At 39.6% G+C, this 21,429-nt stretch overlaps 2 protein-coding genes across 17 annotated transcripts in view; one reads left to right on the plus strand and one right to left on the minus strand.

Annotated features, from left to right (window-relative positions):
• The first annotated feature begins 53 nt into the window (after positions 1-53).
• Positions 54-19,320, plus strand: HNRNPA3 (heterogeneous nuclear ribonucleoprotein A3). Of its 12 annotated transcripts, none has more exons than XR_010410222.1 (12): positions 54-212; positions 2,104-2,226; positions 2,315-2,461; positions 2,540-2,750; positions 3,224-3,313; positions 3,397-3,489; positions 3,567-3,647; positions 4,564-4,707; positions 5,678-5,800; positions 5,902-5,974; positions 8,741-8,819; positions 18,780-19,320. XR_010410222.1 is itself a non-coding variant. In XM_064586742.1 (11 exons), the coding sequence occupies exons 1-10, from the start codon at positions 141-143 to the stop codon at positions 5,952-5,954; spliced, it is 1,137 nt and encodes a 378-aa protein (XP_064442812.1). In that variant the 5' UTR covers positions 54-140; the 3' UTR covers positions 5,955-5,974; positions 18,780-19,320. The 12 variants fall into 12 exon arrangements, 7 of the variants coding, with proteins under 7 accessions (XP_064442812.1, XP_064442811.1, XP_064442809.1 ...); XR_010410221.1 differs by having other exon boundaries at positions 8,741-8,814; XR_010410220.1 differs by lacking the exon at positions 18,780-19,320 and adding an exon at positions 17,379-18,656.
• NFE2L2 (NFE2 like bZIP transcription factor 2) overlaps positions 16,179-21,429 on the minus strand; it is a 35,618-nt gene continuing 30,367 nt past the window's right edge. For all 5 annotated transcript variants that reach the window (XM_045868460.3, XM_054506127.2, XM_045868462.3 and 2 more), the window contains exons 2-5: positions 20,429-20,695; positions 19,826-19,915; positions 18,791-18,982; positions 16,179-17,910 (exon numbers count right to left, since the gene is read on the minus strand). In XM_045868460.3, the coding sequence (XP_045724416.1) occupies positions 16,684-17,910; positions 18,791-18,982; positions 19,826-19,915; positions 20,429-20,695 (1,776 nt within the window). In that variant the 3' untranslated portion in view covers positions 16,179-16,683. The remainder of the gene's footprint in view (positions 17,911-18,790; positions 18,983-19,825; positions 19,916-20,428; positions 20,696-21,429) is intronic.

Consider the following 21,429-nt stretch of genomic DNA (forward strand, 5'->3'; position numbering starts at 1 on the left):
TGGCCACGCCCCCTTCCCAACTCGCCCCTCCCCCACCAGCACGGCGGCGCGCGGAAAGCGCGTCACGTGATTACTAGCCCCGCCTCTTCCTCTCGGTCCCATATTGAACTCGAGTTGGAAGAGGCGAGTCCGGTCTCAAAATGGAGGTAAAACCGCCGCCCGGTCGCCCCCAGCCCGACTCCGGCCGTCGCCGCCGCCGCCGGGGGGAGGAGGTATTAGGGGGAGAGCGGGGGGTTGATGGGTAGTGGCCGGCGTGGGGGGCCTAGCTCGGTGGGAGCGGGGAGGCCGGGTGGACCGGATCGGCCGTCCCGCGCTCTGCGTTGAGACGGGCGGTGGGGGGGGGGAGGGGAGCGGGCCTCAGAGGCTTTCTTGGGGCCCCTCGCCCTCCTCGCCTTCTCCTTCGGCTGCACAAGTGGCCCCTCGGAGGCGCTGCGTGGCTGGGGAGACCTCGGGAGGGGACCCGGCCTGCCGGCCGCGCGGCCTCTGATTCGAGGCCGAGGGCGGCATGGCGGGCCCCGGCGGGAGCGGTTGGGAGGAGACGGTGGGGGAGGGGACGAGCAGTCACATCCGGGCGAGCGAGCGAGCAGGCGGGCGGCGGCCACATTGACATTGATCGGCTGCCGCGTTACGAAATGGCGCATTGAGCCGCAATGGCCGCCGGCTCGCTCCGCCGCCGGGAAAGAGCGCGGGATTGGAAGGAAGAGGGAGGAGGCGGCCCGGCAGAAAATGCCACAAATGGCCTCGGATCTTGCGGCCTACTGCTTTCGCTGAAGTTAATGCCGGGGCGTTTCTAGTCCTTTCAGATCTCTTAAGGCGACGAGAATTTAATTCTCCTGTTTTTTTCTTCGCAGTACCCAGTTGATAATACGAAATTTTTTTTAAAAAGTTTGCTGCTTTAAAATACTCCCTGATCTGGTATTCTTGCTAAAGTACTTATACGTATTTTAGCGCCATGTGGGTCGACTCGTTGTAGTTTTTTTGGATTTTTGTTTGAGAGGACTGCAACCACAGTTGAATTTTTCATGTGTTTGAGATAATTTTATGTGGATTATAATTGTTTTTTCCATCTGTGTTCTATCGATTAAATACAGTTAACCACGATTTGAAAAGATGATACCAACTGAATTGATGCTTTAGGCTATTAATCATTTAACATTTTTTTCTAGCATGTGACAGTCTTTTCATATTAAATGCCTTAACATCTCTACTTTGGAAGACACGAAGACATTAGAATGTAAATGTGAGCCCCTTTATTTAAGGAATTTGGATGAACTATACTTAATGCATGCATTAAATGGCAGTTCATGTAATTTACTGAGGAGCTAGTTGAATTGCGAAACAATTCAGGCTGTATCTTAATTTTTTTAAAATCTGTTTCTGTTGTGCTCCATTGTCAAAAAGTATATACTACATTTAATAGAAGTGCAACTTGCCTTTTTTGTGACCCTATAAGATGTTTTTGAAGTTTCTGCCCTGTGATACAAGTGCAAATAGGTAACTTTACAGTATATAACCTAAAACGTAAATTGGTTACAGAAAGCTATCAAGGTAATGGTCGGTTTCTTTTTGTAATTTTGGGGGGGGGGGTGATGGTTCAGCCTTTAATTGAGGAATACCTATTTTAACCTTGCTTTGCTTGAAACTGTTGAGTTTTTTAAACTTTGGCCCTCAGAACCTTTAAGTTACATACTGAACAGTTTTGTAGTTCAACATTAAATGTTTGAAGTGTAGACTGATGAGGGAAGACGTGAAAAATGGCATGGATGGAACACTACTTTTACAGCACTTTGGTTTCTTGAAGAGCAGTTCGTTAGTAGCAACTTGTAAAATAATTTGTCCCCAGATGCTTTTAGTTGTAGTCTAAAGTTAAAGGACTTTTGATTCTGGAATTTTCGGGACATTTAGTTAAAGTGATGTTGGCATTTGAAAGGCTGTATAGATTTAATCAGTTGACATGTGATCTTACTCCAGTTTTTAATTGGACAAAGTGTTAATGGTACAGGAATTTGATGCTGGGTTTATTATTTGTAGCAGATTAAAGACTTGTGCCTCTCAGCAATTCACCTGCTAAAAGAAATAATTAAAACGTATTTCTTTCCTCAGGGCCATGATCCAAAGGAACCAGAGCAGTTGAGAAAACTGTTTATTGGTGGTTTGAGCTTTGAAACTACAGATGATAGTTTAAGAGAACATTTTGAAAAATGGGGTACACTTACAGATTGTGTGGTGAGTTACTAATGGAACAAAAAAGGTTGTTAAGGGGTGTAGGACCTGTACAGATATATTTCAGTACTTAAAAATTTTTGTTTTGTAGGTGATGAGAGACCCCCAAACAAAACGTTCCAGGGGTTTTGGTTTTGTGACTTACTCTTGTGTTGAAGAGGTGGATGCAGCAATGTGTGCCCGACCACACAAGGTTGATGGGCGTGTAGTGGAACCAAAGAGAGCTGTTTCTAGAGAGGTATTTTGATGATATTAATGCTGTGTAATATGTGAGATTGTTGGAGAATTTGGTTTTTGACTTTTTTTTTATTTGTAGGATTCTGTAAAGCCTGGTGCCCATCTAACAGTGAAGAAAATTTTTGTTGGTGGTATTAAAGAAGATACAGAAGAATATAATTTGAGAGACTACTTTGAAAAGTATGGCAAGATTGAAACCATAGAAGTTATGGAAGACAGGCAGAGTGGAAAAAAGAGAGGATTTGCTTTTGTAACTTTTGATGATCATGATACAGTTGACAAAATTGTTGGTAAGTAGAAATTTATTGGGACTTGAATGAGAAAAGAAAAGGTCCCTTTGTGCTATGTTAGATTTGCCAAATTGCTCATTTTGTATTGCATTTAATAGCCTATAAAGCATGTGGTTCAGTTTTCATAAATGACATTTTAGAACACTGATTCCCACTCAAAGTCACTACTTTTTTTTTTTTTTTTTAAGATTTTATTTATTGATTTGAGAGAGAGCGAGCATGAGAGGGGGGAGGGTCAAAGGGAGAAGCAGACTCCTTGCCGAGCAGGGAGCCCGATGCGGGACTCATTCCTGTGACTCCAGGATCATGACCTGAGCTGAAGGCAGTTGCTTAACCAACTGAGCCACCCAGACGCCCAAAGTCACTACTTTCTTGATGATACTTTGTTATGTAGTGATAGAGGTTATCGTTTATATGTGCTTTTCCAAACCTCGAATAATTTGTTTGTTTGTTTGATTAAAAAAAATTTTTAGTTCAGAAATACCACACTATTAATGGGCATAATTGTGAAGTGAAAAAAGCCCTTTCTAAACAAGAAATGCAGTCTGCTGGATCACAAAGAGGTGAGTAGTACAATATATATACATAAAATAGGTGTGAGTGGCATTTGTAAAGTTTTTAAAGCTCTCCCTTGCCCATGTTAAAGGTCGTGGAGGTGGATCTGGCAACTTCATGGGTCGCGGAGGAAACTTTGGAGGTGGTGGTAACTTTGGCCGTGGTGGAAACTTCGGTGGAAGAGGTAAGAGGATTATCTTTGATTGTTTTCCTGAAATTTATTGGTAAGTTGTATATTTTTAATTCCTGTCTTTTTCTCAGGAGGCTATGGTGGCGGAGGTGGTGGCAGCAGAGGTAGTTATGGAGGAGGTGATGGTGGATATAATGGATTTGGAGGTGATGGTAAGTTTTTAACGGATGTTTGACATTTTAATTTTGTTTCTATACTTTTTGGAAAGTTACATATTTGTTTATATTTTTAATTTTAGTTATAACTTGCATGGCTTGACTACATTCAAATTGATTCTGAACTAATACCATGGAAGACTAGACTCTCGCACCCCCCCAATAAATTTGTAACATTAGTTAGTTCCCTTTTTTTTTTTTTTTAACATTTTATTTATTTGACAGAGACACAGCGAGAGAGAGAACACAAGCAGGGGAGTGGGAAAGGGAGAAGCAGACTCTGGCTGAGCAGGGAGCCTGATGCGGGGCACGATCCCAGGACCCTGGGATCATGACCTGAGCCGAAGGCAGATGCTTAACGATTGAGCCACCCAGGGGCCCCTAGCTAGTTCCTTTTTTGGTCAGAAACGTTGTGCTAGCATTTGAGCTGAATTGTCTGTCTCAGGAGACTGTTTACTATTTTATTTAGTGAACTTTAATGTCTAAAAACAACAATTTTTTTTAGTATGAAAAGATATTTAAGCATTCATCTTAATCCTCACTAGGTCAGGATTTTTGTTTTTGTTTTTTTAACTTTAATTATTTTGACAGAACACAAGGCAGGCAGGTTGGGAGGGAATGGCAGAGGGAGAAGGAGAAGCAGGTTCCCCACTGAGCAGGGAGCCTGATGTAGGGCTCAGTCCCAGGACCCTGGGATCATTACCTGAGTGGAAGGCAGACGCTTAACCGACTGAGCCACCCAGGTGTCTCTAGCCCAGGTTTTTGATGCTTTGTTAATGAGGGTAGTGCCAGTCTTTAGAATGTTAAGTCATTGGTTTATTTTCAAGTTGACGAGTTGTAATATAGAGTTCAATAACTTGACTTTATACGTTTATGTTTTTGTGACTCCCCCCCCCTTTTTTTTTTTTTTAAGGTGGCAACTATGGTGGTGGTCCTGGATATAGTAGTAGAGGAGGCTATGGTGGTGGTGGACCAGGATATGGAAACCAAGGAGGCGGATATGGAGGTGGTGGTGGAGGATATGATGGTTACAATGAAGGAGGAAATTTTGGAGGTGGTAAGCTTTCACTTGTTCTAAATATTCAAAATTGTTTTAACTTCAAAAATGTTAAAATGTAGCATTTGGTCAAATAATAATATTAGAAAATACTCAAATGATGAATGATTGAACTGAATTTTCTTGCTTTGCTGGCTATTTAGCAAATGGTAAAGCATGTTCACTTTTTATGTAATTGAAATGGACGTTTTTCAGTAATGTATTTTGCTAGTATTTAGTGCTAATTCTGGGCACTTTTAAATTGGACAAATGGGAACTGCAAATTGAAGGCAGACACATTGAAATGAATAGGGTGTGGTCTGGAGTTCAGGGGACAGAAGTACTTGGAATTTTAATGTCCTAGGTACATTTCAGACAATAAGTTTGCATCATTATTCCATGATAACTACAAATAAAGAGCTTTGTTATAAACAAATGCACTGAATTTTGTTGGGGTGCATTAATGTTTCAACTTTCGGTTTTTAGGTTTGGTTTTTTTTTTATTTTTAAATTTATTTTAAGCTCTGCCCAACGTGGGGATCAAACTTGCAACCCCAAAATCAAGAGTTGCATGCTCTACCCACTGAACCAGACAGGCACCCCTAGAAAATTTTTTTGACCAGCCACTTTAGATACCTTCTTTGTCATTGACTTAAAAGTTGTGCTATGTCCGAATTAGAGTGAATCAAGCACAGCTGATAGTGATATGAAGGCAAATGTGTGCTAGGGTGTTGGCATCTGATAGGTGCCATCTTTTGCCCACATCTAAATACATGCTCTTCTGGACCATCTTCATTATTTTCCTTCTCTTAATGCCTGAAGTCTGCTAGTAGGCCTCTTGCGGAGTCAGTAGCTATATATGTTTTTTGAAGGGTTGCAGTGTAAGTGTTCCTAGAGTGTGTTGTCGTGATTGTGGAAAGATTATAGTCACATATATTAAAAGAGGAAAATAATTGTGTAGGTTAACCACAAATAAAACTTGTAATTTCAGGTAACTATGGTGGTGGTGGGAACTATAATGATTTTGGAAATTATAGTGGACAACAGCAATCAAATTATGGACCCATGAAGGGGGGCAGTTTTGGTGGAAGAAGCTCGGGCAGTCCCTATGGTGGTAAGTACTCCTCCCCTTCCCCCTTTTGGTTAAAAATTTTCATGGGTTTCTTAATTTAAAAACTTAAACATACTTAAAAAAAAAACCTTGTGTATTTCTAGGTGGTTATGGATCTGGTGGTGGAAGTGGTGGATATGGTAGCAGAAGGTTCTAAAAAAAATTCAGAAGAAAAGGGTAGGTATCTTTAAAATTTTATCGTGATGATAAAGAATATGTGGAACTGTTCACTGAGTGTAATAATTTTTTTATCCTGTATTATTCAACAGGCTACAGTTCTTAGCAGGAGAGAGAGCGAGGAGTTGTCAGGAAAGCTGCAGGTTACTTTGAGACAGTCGTCCCAAATGCATTAGAGGAACTGTAAAAATCTGCCACAGAAGGAACGATGATCCATAGTCAGAAAAGTTACTGCAGCTTAAACAGGAAACCCTTCTTGTTCAGGACTGTCATAGCCACAGTTTGCAAAAAGTGCAGCTATTGATTAATGCAATGTAGTGTCAATTAGATGTACATTCCTGAGGTCTTTTATCTGTTGTAGCTTTGTCTTTTTCTTTTTCTTTTCATTACATCAGGTATATTGCCCTGTAAATTGTGGTAGTGGTACCAGGAATAAAAAATTAAGGAATTTTTAACTTTTCAATATTTGTGTAGTTCAGTTTTTCTACATTTTAGTACAGAAACTTTAACAAAATGCAGTTTTGAAGGTGTTTCCTTGTGAGTTAACAAGTAAAGAAGATCATTGTTAATTACTATTTTGTATGAATTTTGCTAAAGTTAACTGTAAAGAAACACCTGCTGACTTGCAGTTTAAGGGGAATCTATTCTCCGCATTTCCAAACCATGAAATGAATGGGCTCTGACATGTGGAGAGAATAGATACTTGTATGTTTGCAATGTGTGTTTTAGATAAATAGAATTGGGTATTTAAATTAGCATATTTGTGAATTTAATAGCATTAAGATTTACCTTCAAATGAAAAAATCTCAAAATTCCTATTTGGTTTTTGTGCATTTTCTTTCAAAATGTAATCATATGATTTTAGTGTGTTAGTTTTGCTGAGAGTCCTAGCCGTGTTTAGAACATCTCCATTCTACATTCACCTTGGTCACATGTGAACTGCCATAGTTTTATTTGGGTGTAAAAAATGTCTACTGCCCTCTGTTTAAATTCTGGAAAGGGGTAGTGGATGTTATCCCTTTTCCTTAAAAACTTCAAAGTACAGGACCACTAAGCCTGTTGTGTTTGAGCAAATTAGTGGCTATCCTTTTTTTTTTTTTTCTTTACAAAGCACAAGAGGCCCATAAGTCTTCAGTTATTTTCCTTGGTTTAATATATATATTTTTTTGATACCAGCTTTCAGAAGCAAGAGAATAAAAATCATGCATTGTTGAACCCTTAACTGGCTGGCATGCTTTCCTGTTTTGTACCCTCTCTGTTTTATTGGATAAAACCAAGGACAGTCTAGATAAAATCCCAAATGACCTTACTGCAGTAGAAGTGTAGTACAGTTGCTTAGTACAAGCTTCTCACTTCCCAGAGACCTCAACTCAAATTTGAATAGTCTGAGTTCTTGCTCACTCAAAATCCAAGAGAACACACTGTGATTCCATGTGTATGCTTGAACCTAAATCATGTTGGTATGAGTTAACAGTTTGGTTTGGAAGAACTTGGTTGAGAAGAGTTTCAGATAAGGTCATATATATAAACACCAATGTCTACTGTTCTGCGCCAGCTAGTGCTTACAATTTCATTCAAGCCCTAAGTTATGTGCTCTGCTGTTGTTCTTTCTTTGGCAGTTGAACGTTGAATTCGAGATTATTTTTGTTTTCAGAAGTACTAAGCAAAACAAGCAATAAAAAGGGGAATGGGGCGTGCTAGTGTTTGAATATGCTCTCTTGTTGCTCTAATTCTGTGCCTCTGTGCATTATTAATATCTGGATGCATGCAATGCCAGCATGGAAATCGGTCTTCACAGATACTGCAGTTTTCCAGAAAACACTCACAAACCAATAAATGTAACAGACAACATTCCATTTGTTAATGGACATATGTGAATAAGCAGCATAGAAAATAGGCTAATAATTAGAAAATGGTTAAGTCTTTAACAACTTCAAATGTGGTTATATAAATGGACACTGTCAATGTTCATAACTTAAACCTGGGTACCTGGTCAAAGTACTGCTTGGGAAACATTAAAATTGAGCTAAATTGTCTCAAGTTCTTTTATTCATATAATAAAGGTTGAAGGAATGGGGGAGATTAACATTTCCTGTTTCTATGTTTGTGGAATTGTTTGACACAACCTTGACAGTATCCTTTAATGGCATATGAGGTTAATTGTGCTGTTAACAAACTTTTTATGTTCTGGAACTAGTTTAATAGTGAAAATATTTTCAGTAAGTTGATGTTTGCAACCTATAAGCAGGTGAAATCTGTGTATGTGACCTGTTTATAAGTTGTATTAGCTTAGTTCTTGTGAACAGTGTGGAAAAGTAAGCCATGAGGAGAGCGATTTAACCAGCTTTAAAGGACCTAAGATGTGCATTTTAAGCACAGTCTGGATCAAAGGAGACTCACTAAGACAGGACTTCAGCAGCCTTTTGAGTATGGACAAGTCAGCATAAATAAAGAATGACAAGGCAGCAGCAAGAGCTTCAACTACAGAGAAGTGAAGGCATAAGATACTATGGTGATAGTGAGCAACTTTCCAAAAGCTAGTTAAATCTGCTTATTACAACTGAAATATCGAAGAAAGTCTAGCAGGAAGGAGCTCTTCGCCTATTGGAACATCAATGAGAGATAGTTGCCACAGTCACTAGGTCTAGCATTTAGACCTGCAAGGAAGGGCAATAAGCATTAGGTAAGGCTTGAATTTGAATTTTTTCACTAATTAAAGAGTAATTTTTTGTAAAGCAAGGTAAGAGTAATCTTTTTGATTTGCAGGTTGAATGAGAACCCTACTTGCCTAAATGAGGAATGTCTTTCCTACCATCTTAAATACGAAGGTTTCTGGCTGGGTAAGGTTTGTAGCTCACAGTAAAAGCTGATGACACCATTTGTTTCCCTACAAAATACGTATTACATATTTTCAAACTATTAGGTACATTGGCAAAATTATTCAGCTGAACACTTCGAGAAGCACATCCAACACATTTTAAACAGTTTTAGGCCCTGCAACAACCATGAGGATCTTGAGTCAGATGTGGCTCCATGTATACAATTCATTCTTGGTGTCTTTAGGGTAAAGTTGAATTTTGATAAGAGGAGTAAGGTAGTAAGTATGACACTTGTAACAGAAGCATTAAGCTGCCATTCATTCTTTGGAAAACACCTTAGATGAACCTTCAAAATTGTCAGGTGTTACAGACAGAAAAAATGGTCTTCATTCAAGTGGCCTCATAAATTCTCTTGCATATAAATTCAGGGAAGAATTTGAACTAATAGGATACATTTTTGGTTCTTTTTAACCAGTTAGCCAGAAGTAGTAGGGGCCTAATTATGCTAATGTTCCCTTTTTAGAAGATTTCCCAAAGAATAACTAAAATAATACTCAGTTGCTTTTAGTATCCATTGGTGATCATTCATAAGGGCTATTGCTGCCCCAAAAAGGGCCTATTAAAAATTGAGATTTGAGGGGTACCTGGCTGCCTCCGTTGGTAGAGCATGCAACTCTTGCTGGGGTTTATGAGTTCAAGCACCACATTGGGCAAACACTTGGACAGGCTTAAAACAGTGTCTAAATGATAAAGTTCATTCGATAGATTTAGTTTGCCAGAGTTTATTCTCAGAAAATGGTTGGCTCTGTTTCTGTACCTAATCAGATTAGGACTGAATTTCTATACAGAATGAAGTGTTGAAGGTAATAGCCTTTTAATTTTCTTTACAAAAGTGGTTTTAGTGTGAAATTAGGAAACTTTTTTAAAAGGCGTTCTTTACAGTCCATCTTCTTTCTTAAGAAATAAAGTGATTTTATTTAAATGTAGTTCCACTGTCGTTCCTGAAAAATGTGCTCTTCAGTCATAGCACCAGTAAAAAAAAAAAAAGTTCTAAGGAGGGGGAAATGGTTGAGGCAAACTTTTCAACTGATCTTGTCAAGCCATCTCACGTGTTACCGCTTCCCACGCTACATATTTTTTCAAAAAAAACCTGATACACATTGAAATCTTGAAGGAAATTGGGTAATAATCATTTATTAAGGATCTGAACAACTGAAATAAGCTTGTCTTGAAGAGTTCCACTATGGAAGTCACAACTTGAAACATTTCTTAGTTAAGGACAGTATCTCGGAGTTCCAATAATTGATGTCTGAAGTAGTTGAATAATTCGCAAGTTAATGCAGGGGTGATGTATTAAGGATTGTTAGCCTATATAATATTCAAGATTACCTTTAAATTTCGATGTTCTACCCTGATTTTTAAGACTTAAGAGGTGGTCTGTAATGGATTCAAATGTTTCATTTGTAGTATAATGAAATGTTTACAGAAAGATAACTTTTTCATTAAAATATTTTTAGAAATGTGTGTGTTGTTTGTTGCTTCACAGTGTTCATGTGATTTAAACACTAGGGGAATATTACATTAGTAAAATAACGGGAAAATTGGAATGATCCTTTACATAGTTAATTTTAAAGATTATAGATTCTATTCAGTGGAAAACAAATACATGGCACTAGAACTAGGTACAAAAATAAAGGGAAAGCCTGTTAAGGATGGAAGTCTTGAATACCAATAGGTGAGGTGCTGGGTGACAAGTGAGGAATCTGAGCTTTTGAGGGAAAATACAGTTAAGATTATGATAGGCCAGTGAAAGTTGGGAAGAAAGATAGTAGTAGGGCTTCGGGTGGTGGATGAATTCCCCTCCCCCCCAGAGTGGATTGGTTGAGTCTGGGGTGAGGGTGGGCTGGGAGGAAAAAGCATGAAATTTAGTCTAACTGCAGTGCTGCATTTTAGCCCAAATGTGATAATTTCAAAGTGATCAATTTGTAAGGTAGGGCTTTGAGAAATTGTGGTTTTTAGGAAGACTTTACAATATACAAGTATTCAGATTCTTGGCATTAAGAACTGTTAGCATGTTAAATACTTGGGAGTTGAAGCCATGTGAGGAATTTTAGCTGTTAGGATTGCAACACATTTTGCTTGATTACAGCACAGTATATGCAGTGGTTTCACATGTGCAGCTTTAAGTACCTTATAATCCTAGTTTAATATTTGAGTTCCAAAGTAAGTTGGTAAGAGTATATTTGCTTTTTTTCAGAATGAAAATGTTCAGGCACCGGAAGATTGGAATCTTCCATGTGTTCATAGACCATAGTCTTGGGAGATGAGTGTTTTACAAAAATTGGACCTTGTTATGGTTAATTTAAGTTAGGATTGTATAGAAAGTACCAAGGATTGAGAAGGGGTAAAGAATAAGTAAAATACGCCATTTTTGCTTGATTTTTTTCAAAGATTGGTGATGTCGTCGAACTGCCTTTTAAGTGATAAAGGTTAAGTGGACATCCTACTGAAAGCTAGCTAGGAAATAGGAATTTGCTCAAGATACTCAATTTATTGGTAAGTGTGGATAAATATAAGTACAAGGGTGCTGGCAGCTTAACTTAAGACATGAAATGGTTAAGGGCACCTGGGTGGCTCAGTCGTTAAGCGTCTGCCTTCGGCTCAGATCATAATCCCAGGGTCCTGGGATGGAGTACCCTGTCGGGCTCCCTGCTCTGTGGGATGCCTGCTTCTCCCTCTCCCACTCCCCCTGCTTGTGTTCGCTCTCTTGTTGTGTCTCTGTCGAATAAATCTTAAAATACATGAAATGGTTAAGTGTCACCACATCCATGTATATAGCCATTATAATGGTTACAAGGGCCTACTGTAATCACAAAGATGAATCTCATGTTAACTAGTTACGCCTGAAGTTAAAATACATCGTTAATCTGTGCGTTGACAGAAATGTTGAATAAACTTTTGTCCTTTAAAATACGTACCTATGAAAAGAACTGATAGGTGGTCTGTTTGGATTTATTCTCATTTGTCTCCTACTCTTACATCCTTAATAGGTATTGGAAAATGCAATTAGGTTTTTGTTTCTTAGTATCAAGTTTATCAGTAAAATACTTAAATACAGAACTTAAGTTGTTTTGTGAGCTTGGGCAAGTTACTTGGGGTTTCTTTTTTATGCATGCTACACTTCGGCAGTTTGGTGGTGCCAGTAGGCTCCTAAGAATGTTGGTTTCATATACATTAAATATGTAGAATTAAGCATTACATTGAAAATAGTAATCAAGGGGCACCTGGGTGGCTCAGTTGGTTGGGCATCCGACTGATTTAAGCCCCGGTTGTGAGAGCCCCATGTTGGGCTCTGTGCTGGGCTTGGAGCCTGCTTAAGATTCTCTCCCCCTCCTTTTCTCAAAAAACAGTAATCAAAATATATTAAGTTTGGTTTAATAACACATGCTTCAAGTATTAAATGAGGCTAGTGGGTCTGACTTCGGATTTTGAGGTTGTGATGCATAAATTGTATTTTGAAATAACAGGAATCTGTAGGGATTTTTAATAGTTTAAGCACTGAATACCATTGTGATTTGTCTCTAATATTGAAGGAAATGTTAAGTTTCATTAAATGTTTTAAGTAACTCAGTTCAAAATTCTGAAATTCTATCCAGAGTAGCTGTTTTTACCTAATTCCTTTTTTGTAAAATGGAGATACACCTACCCTCATTAAGTCTGAAGTTTAAATCTGATAATGGGCTTAAAGAACTTAATCTGGGGGTGCCTGGGTGGCTCAGTCATTAAGCGTCTGCCTTCGACTCAGGTTATGATCCTAGCGTCCTGGGATTGAGCCCCACATCCGGCTCCTTGCTCCGCGGGAAGCCTGCTTCTCCCTCTCCAGCTCCGCCTGCTTGTATTCCCTCTCTTGCTATGTCTGTGTCTGTCAAAATCTTAAAAAAGAAGACAAACTTAAATCTGTTGCCTGGTCCCTAAAGATATTTTTGGTAATAATTATGGGTACCATCTTAGTATCTTCAGGCATAGTTAAAATTTTAATGGGTGACCAAGGTAATTATGCCAAGGTCTTTTTTTAAAAGATTCATTTGAGAGAGCACGAGATAGCGAGAGAACACAAGTGGGGGAGGAGAGGGAGAAGCAGACTCCCCACTGAGCAGGGAGCCCCACTCAGGGCTCCATCCCAGCACCCTGGGATCATGACCAGAGCCAAAGGCAGATGCTTAACCTTGACTGAGGCACCCAGGGGCCCCTTATGCCAATGTCTTGAGTTTTCTTCTCCACATACAATGAAAGTGAGGTCTTTTAAGTTTTTTCTCCAGCTCTCAAAAAGTATAAAAAATAACTGAAAACTGAACCTGTCCTGGTATCTTTTTTTATTTTTTTAAGATTTTTATTATTTATTTGACAGAGACACAGAGAGGGAACACAAGCAGGGGGAGTGGGAGAGGGAGAAGCAGGCTTCCCGCTGAGCAGGGAGCCCGATGCGGCACTCGATCCCAGGACCCTGGGATCATGACCTGAGCCGAAGGCAGATACTTAACAACTGAGCCACCCAGGCGCCCCCTGATAAGTATCTTTAAACTAGGAATGAGAAGTATTTTGTCTGTGTTCTGAGGCTTAAACAAGTATGGTAAGAGAAGTAGTGTAAGTTGAGCAGCCACCCATTCCCTAAAAATCCTGGGCTTGAGAAATCTCAGCAAGAAAATGTTTCTTTACATTAACAAATGCAGTATCGTTAAGATTTCTAAGAATGCTTGGTATACATTAGTGTAAAAGGCATAGGTACACATTTTAAAACTAGAAACTTGAGTTTGATGTTTAACAATTGGATAGCCAAATTTAACCTGAGGACAGTAAAAAGCTCTAACTGAAGTCCAGATCAAGAGATGAAAACTTGGCTTCGTTTTTTTGTCATGAGGTTAGGATTTGCTATATTTGAAAATTTGGTTTCTAATTCTGCATAGTGCAGTATGGTTAGTACTCCAAAGTAATTTTTTCAGGTACTGTAAAGAACTATGGTTACTTAAATAACTCACGTGCTAGCCGGCTAGAAGTCTGTTCCAATCCGCCGGCATTGTTTTTCACCCCTTGCCAGTGCCAGCCAATTCCAGGTGGTGCTGCTGGTTTCAAATTCATGCCACACCCCCAACACCCCCCCCCCCTATAATTTTGTCTAAGGGTGGGGCACTTCAGTCAAGATCCGAGATTTTTTTCCTTGAGGTTGGAAAAATGTCTCTAGGGATCTCACCATCAACCACTTACAGGAGAAGATACATGAACTGCATGAAATAGGCCTGAGGCAGAATCTCAATGCCTATTAACATACACCCATTAAAGTTTTTTTTTTTTTAAAGACTTTATTTGACAGAGACAGCGAGAGGGAACACAAGCAGGGGGAGTGGGAGAGGGAGAAGCAGGCTTCCCGTGGAGCAGGGAGCCCAATGCGGGGCTCGATCCCAGGACCCCAGGATCATGACCTGAGCCGAAGGCAGGCGCCCCTACTCCCATTAGTTCTTGAATTCATTTTCAACCCTGAGCTTTGTCATTCAAGTCAAATTCTCTTTATCTGACTTTAGTGTCTTTCACTAGCAACTAAAAGTGATCCTAATAACAAGGCTAATAAGGACAATGAGAAAACACCCATTTATAGAGTGCTTAATGAGCTAGGCACAGTACTTTTTGTGTAGTAACTCAAAACTTCTTGCCTTACAGAGAAGGAAATGAGCCTGAGTGCTTTGAGTTACTGGAGGTCATTCTAGGAAAATAGCAAGCCCAGCCAATCTGGTTTTAGGGCCTGTGGACCTTTGCACTGTATTGCTCTTAATGGATTAATACGACTCCGTGAATAATCCACATGTAAATTAATCTAAATGTAATTCTCAAGATAAATCTCCATTTCCCTACTTTAAAAGACAAACTGATTAGATGAAGAAATAGTGAATCAATGCTGTGAGCGGTCTATTGGACAGCCTGCAGATTTTCAGAGTTTTGTGGGGCCTTAATTTTTTATGTTTAATCTCTCAGTGTGTCCTAAAGTGAACGGACTTTCCCACCTAGACTTCCCTTCTCACCAGTCTTCATCTCAGGGCAACTCAATTCTTTTTTTTTTTTTTTTTTTTTTTTTTTTTTTAAAGATTTTATTTATTTATTCATGAGAGACAGAGAGAGAGAGGCAGAGGGAGAAGCAGGCTCCCAAGGAGCAGGGAGCCCGATGCGGGACTCGATCCCAGGACCCCGGGATCATGACCTGAGCCGAAGGCAGACGCCCAACCATCTGAGCCACCCAGGCGCCCGGGCAACTCAATTCTTAATGGATGTTTAAGTCCTTGACTCCACCTTCACCCAACATCCATTCTGTCAGAAAATTATTTTAGTTTTACCTTTGAAGCCTGTAGAATCCAGTGCCTTATTCCTATCACCACCCTAAACCAAGACAACACTATCCCTCCCATGTATTTCAGAGCTTCCCCATTCGTCTGACTGCACTCCCATCTTAACCCTCTAGACTATTTTCAACACACAAGGCTAAGGAAATTTAAAAATCAGATGTTACTACTTAACACCTATAGCTCCCCATTTTGCTAGGTAAAAGCCAAAGCCGTCAGGAATGTGTAACAGGGTTCTGTGCCATGTTCCACTCTACCTGCCCTCAGTTTCCCCCCCTCCGTTTTCAGCCATGTAGTTCTTGTTCTGTCTCAAATAGACTTCAGAGCCTTTGGACTTCTGTGTCTTGTCTGCAATACTCTTTTTAGGTAATAGAATGGGTCTCCCACATCTTCAGATGTTGCCATCTCAATAAGGCTTTTCCTATTTGCAACCTTATTTATTATAGCATGGGGGCAGAGGGAGAGAGAATCTTAAGTAGGCTCCACGCCCAGTGCAGAGCCTGACATGGGGCTTTATCTCATGACCCTGAGATCATGACCTGAGCCAAAATAGCGTCTGACGCTTATCGACTGAGCCACCCAGGTGCCCCGGGAACCCTATTTTAAATTGCAATGCTTCCTTTCTACTGGCCTTGCCAATCCTGGCATGTGTAAGGTTTGGTGTCTTCAATTCCAGGAGGACAGGGATTTCCACTGTGTCCTTTGTACTTTAAAAAATATCTAGCACATGGTAGGCATACATGTACTGATGTGAGTAAACTGAATCAATGTTTTCATGTCAACATACAGTATTTTCCTTGGTTGAGATATACTTGCTATTGAAGAGAGAGAATATCTTCTTGATATACTTGGTATCTCTGGGACCAGAAGTTTAGTACAAAATGCTTTTCATATTTTCAGTGGATGCAAACATTCTGAAAATGCAAAATACTTAAATATGTTAAGTGTGTTACTGTTATGGAAGATAGTGTGAATAAACTCAAATGAATTCCAAAGAAATAACAATCATAATACTCCTTTATTAGTACCAGCTTTTTAACTAAATTGGTTTTTGCCAGAGCTAAACAATTTAATATAAAAAAATGCCTTTTTTGTTCATACAGTATTTATAAAAAAGTACATAGTGGTTAGTTTTGCAACAATTTGCTCTTAGCCAGATACCATATAAATGAACGTAACAAATGAGATAAGAACAGTATAAATAAGTTTTTGTAGTATTTACACTTATACAGAAACTAGCCCAAATGGTGTTCTAAGAAATTAAGTTTGCAGTTAAAGTGAAACTACTGATTCAGCATACTGATGACTTATTTTAATGCTTTTTAAAGTTTATATTATCTTCTATACTAGTTTTGACTATAATTTTGCATAGAATTACTTATAAAGTATATTTTTGCATTTCACATCACAGTAGGAGCTTTTAGTATAACAGTACAAAAAAACAAAAAACAATCCCCAAAACAAACAACCCACTAGCTCAGAAAAAGGTCAGATCTTCCCAAATCTAGTTTTTCTTAGTATCTGGCTTCTTACTTTTGGGCACAAGGAATACATTGCCATCTCTTGTTTGCTGCAGGGAGTATTCACTAGGAGAGTAAGGTTTTCCATCTTCATCACGGAGCATGCTGAAGACTTCGAGATACAAGGTGCTGAGTTGTTTTTTCAGTAGATGGAGGCTTTTGTCATTCTCCCCTTTTTCTCTAAGCAATTTTTCTTTTTCATCTTTTAAATGATCCAAATCTTGTTCCAGTTCCACTATATTTTCCAGTTTTCTTTTTCTGCAATTCTGAGCAGCCACTTTATTCTTACCCCTCCTGCGTATATCTCGAATTAATGCCAGTTGAGCCTCACTGAACTGCTCCTTGGACATCATTTCATTGAAGTCATCAACAGGGAGGTTAATGATTTTTTCAACAGGGAATGGGATATGGAGAGCTTTTGCCCTTAGCTCATCTCTTGTGAGATGAGCCTCCAAGCGGCTTGAATGTTTGTCTTTTGTGAATGGGGTTTTTCGATGACCAGGGCTTACAGGCAATTCTTTCTTTGGTGTGTTTTCGCACTGGGCATCCCGCGCTGGAGCGCTGTGCCCTGGAGATGGTGACAGGGGTTGGACTGTATCTCCAGCAGACTGTACTGGCGGTGTTTTAGGACCATTCTGTTTGACACTTCCAGGAGCACTATCTATCTCTTCCATTTCAGAATCACTGAAGCCAAGTGGTGTGTCTCCATAGACAGAAGATTCCACCGAGTGTTCTGGTGATGCCATGCCAGGACTTGTGTTGAGTGAAATGCCAGAGTCAGAATCATTGAATTCTGTGCTTTCAGGATGATTTTGGTTGAAGGCTTTACAAAGTGATAGCTCAGAAACATCAATGGGCCCATTAAGAAGTTCAGAGAGTGACTGGCTTAAAGTAGCAGAGGAGGGCATGCTGTTGCTACTACTGGGTTCTGCTATGAAAGCAGAATAAAATTCATCACCAAAATCTGTGTTAATTGTGGCATCTGAATTTAATGAGTTCACGGTCAGCTGGCTGGAATCTTCTGTGGAGAGAATGCTGCTGAAGGAATCCTCGAAAGCACTGAGAAAATGTGGACTGCAGTTACCTACTTCTTTTTCCAACGAGGGCATTGATGGGAAGAAATGGTAACTGTTGTCAATTTCTGTCATTTTGGTTTCTGGACTTGGAACCGTGCTAGTCTCAACCAACTTGTCATTTTGAATATTAAGACACTGTGTGGAAAAGAAATTTTGACTAAATGTAAATCAAGGTTAAATATTTTCATAGCTGATTATATATATATCTCATGGCAAATATTTATTTTTAAAGATTTTGAAGTAATCTCTACACCCAATATGGGGCTTGAACTCACAACCCCATGGTAAAGATTCACGTGCTCCACTGAATGAGCCAGCCAGGTGCCCCTGATGGCAAATATTTTTAATAGCTGATAGTCTGTATCTGATGGTAAACTCTTTCCCCACCCCAATTCTTTCCAGGCTCTTCTGTAATTCAGATAATTCCCATTTCTAACAGATATTTAGGTCTAAGCATATGTATTATTTTCACAGTTCCTAGATCAGACTTCTGGTCTACAAAGACCAGATCTTTCCTCAAGACATCCAGTCCATTTAACTAATAAAAGTGAGCACAGGCAGCTCTCGTGACTGAAGTTTATTTATTTAAGTAATCTCTACAGCCAACGTGGGGCTCAAACTCAAAACCCCGAAAGAGTCGCATGCTCTTATGACTGAGCCACCTGGCAGCCCTCTCATGACTAATTTTTTTCTTTTTAAGATTTTATTTATTCATTTGACAGAGACACAGCGAGAGAGGGAACACAAGCAGGGGGAGTGGGAGAGGGAGAAGCAGGCTTCCCCACAGAGCAGGGAGCCCGATGCAGGACTCCATCCCAAGACCCTGGGATCATGACCCCAGCTGAAGGCAGACGCTTAACGACTGAGCCACCCAGGTGCCCCTCTCATGACTAATTTAAAAGCACCCTCCAATCCTTCCATTAAGTAGGTGGCATGTAAATAACTGGAGTAATTAATTTAAAGGCACTGAATATAAAAGTATCTTTGGCATTTATTGATATTAGATCTTAGTTACCTGCAATTCTGGAATGGATAACAGCTCCTCCCAAACTTGCTCGATGTCCTGCTGCATATTGTCTAGATCAGCAATGACTGACTGAACGACGAGAGTTTGAGGTGACTGAGCCTGATTAGGAGCAATGAAGACTGGATTCTCGATTTGGCTGGGAATATCAGGAACAAGTGACTGAAACGCAGCTGAAGAAACCTAAAATCGACAGCATTTCTCTACATGAGTCTGCCAGCAACAGTGGGGAAGTACATTCCCAGGCACCATCACACCACCTTAAACTGGAACTGGCTAACAGTTCTGTATTTCTCTAGTTATAACCACTTATAACCCCTAGTTCTATATAATGAAACAAATCTTTTTCCCCCTGCCCAACTGACTCTAAATTGACTCATTTACTAGCTTAATTGTTCTATCCCTTGCATTTGAAGGTGAATTTCAAAATAAGTAACAATCTTTAGGATTTAATTTGTATCTCTTGGTAAAAATACCTATTATAGTGCTTCAAACACAATAAATTTAAAATTGTTAATTGAGCAAGTCTTTTTATTACCCAGCTTGCTTCTCACTCACCAAAAAAATTTTTTTTTAAATTTTACTTATTTATTTGACAGAGAGAGACACAGCGAGAGAGGGAACACAAGCAGGGGGAGTGGGAGAAGGAGAAGCAGGCTTCCCGCCGAGCAGGGAGCTCGATGCAGGGCTCGATCTCAGGACCTGGGATCATGACCCGAGCTGAAGGCAGACATGCTTAACAACTGAGCCACCCAGGCCCCCCCCCGCCCAATTTATTTCTAAGTACCTATAACCAATGAGTTATTTGTTTCCATGGTTATGCAGATCCATGCTTCTGAGTATGCAGGGATAAGTGGTTTTGGTTTTGTATTGTGTAAGGGTCTTTTTTTTTTTTAATTGTAAAGTTATCTACAGGCTAAGGTTTTTTTGACAAAATTTCCTCCTAACATATTTTTTTAATAGAGACACACTTATAGGATATATTAGATATAGCTGGGGAGTTTCACTGTTAGCCAAATGTTGTACCTCATTGTCATCTACAAACGGGAATGTCTCTGCCAAAAGCTGCATGCAGTCATCAAAGTACAAAGCATCTGGTTTGGGAATGTGGGCAACCTAGATAAAAGGAAAGACAGAAAAGAAGAAAAAGATTGTTCAGTGTCATACAAGGTTTATCATTTAGTTAATCAAACATTTATCTTCTTTCAGAAATCAGTTTAGTGTAGTATAGAGCACAGAATCAAACAAACCAGACTATCTGGGTTCCATTCTTGGCTTCCCCAATTTCTTGAGTGCTCTGGGCAAGTTCCTGAGTCTCTGAGCTTCAACTGCTCATCTGTGAACAAAACACTAGTAATCTGTACTACTAGTTTTACTGCTGCTAGATCCTTACGTAATATTTCCACAGCTTACAAAGCACTGTCATGTAACTTATGCCCTTCGCAATCCTTACAACTCTGTGAGGTAAGTTAGGTGTTGAACTCATCAGGAGGTTGGGAAGTTGACTTGATATGGAAATGAAGACATAGTAAAAGGCAAAGCTGGAACTCAAATCCAGATGTTTTAACTCTTGGGCCAGTATTTGTTCCTTAAACCCTGACACCTTCCCAAGAACTGAGTTTTCTGTACCTGGGAGTAGTTGGCAGATCCACTGGTTTCTGATGGGACGTGCTGGGCTGGCTGAATTGGGAGGAATTCACCTGTTTCTTCATCTAGTTGTAATTGAGCAAAAAAGGCTTTCTCTTGCTCCTTTTGGAGTTGTTCTTGTCTTTCCTTTTCAAGTTTTTTCTGTTTTTCCAGTTCATGCTCCTTCCGTCGTTGACTGAAGTCAAATACTTCTCGACTTACCCCAAGATCTATATCTTGCCTCCAAAGTATGTCAATCAAATCCATGTCCTGTGTTTAAAAAAAAAGAGGAAAGAGACCACGGTTAATATGGTTTTTTAAATGGCAGATATCCTATAATTTACATTATGCCATTGTTGATGGTCGGGGGTAGGGAGATGACAATCTGAATGGTAACACAGATCCAGTGTTCTGGAAGGGCATAGTTAATTCCATTCAATGAATCTATTCATTAAAAGAAACAACAGCCTACAAACACAGCCATCCATTCTAATCACTTATTGGATTATTAACAACTGGGTGATAGTAGAGGTCACTAAAGAGCAAAGTAACATGCTGCACATTAAAGCTCTTGAATTAAAAGAAATCCCACACTTGTTTAATGGAATATAGAAATTAGAGCAGGCACTCCAAGCCACTGGTTTCTTATGACAAATGGAGTTTGGAAAACATAATCAAATACGTGGAATTTTTTCTAAACCTCAGCAAATATCCATTTTACAGAGGGGGAGAACCCTTGTTAAATGTCAATCTAGCCATTGTGAAATATCACCATTCTTTTGGTATTTCCTACACTGAATTACCTTCCCCCATCATTTCTTGCTATTCTTGTCCCCGTGGCTCATTTATTGAAACAATTTCCTCTTGACTTGAGTTTTAGCTCCTGAGGCATGAACAAATCCGTAAAGAACAGTCCTAATCTTGTGACCCAGGGATGCAGCAAGAGGCTGCCTTGAGAAAGAGGTAGTGCTCACTAGTTTCACTTCTGAGAAATCACAAATAAC

Source organism: Mirounga angustirostris, unplaced genomic scaffold, assembly GCF_029215605.1.
Source record: "Mirounga angustirostris isolate CCGP_5_RB_7025 unplaced genomic scaffold, mMirAng1.0.hap1 SCAF_3, whole genome shotgun sequence".
NCBI classification, from domain to species: domain Eukaryota; kingdom Metazoa; phylum Chordata; class Mammalia; order Carnivora; family Phocidae; genus Mirounga; species Mirounga angustirostris.

Excerpts from the sequence above, each read along its gene's own strand:
- HNRNPA3 (XM_064586742.1), top strand. The coding sequence starts at position 141 with ATGGAGGTAAAACCGCCGCCCGGTCGCCCCCAGCCCGACTCCGGCCGT. Across the intron at positions 2,227-2,314 it reads GTACACTTACAGATTGTGTG|GTGATGAGAGACCCCCAAAC; the intron begins GTGAGTTACTAA and ends TTTGTTTTGTAG. Across the intron at positions 3,490-3,566 it reads TGGAAACTTCGGTGGAAGAG|GAGGCTATGGTGGCGGAGGT; the intron begins GTAAGAGGATTA and ends TCTTTTTCTCAG.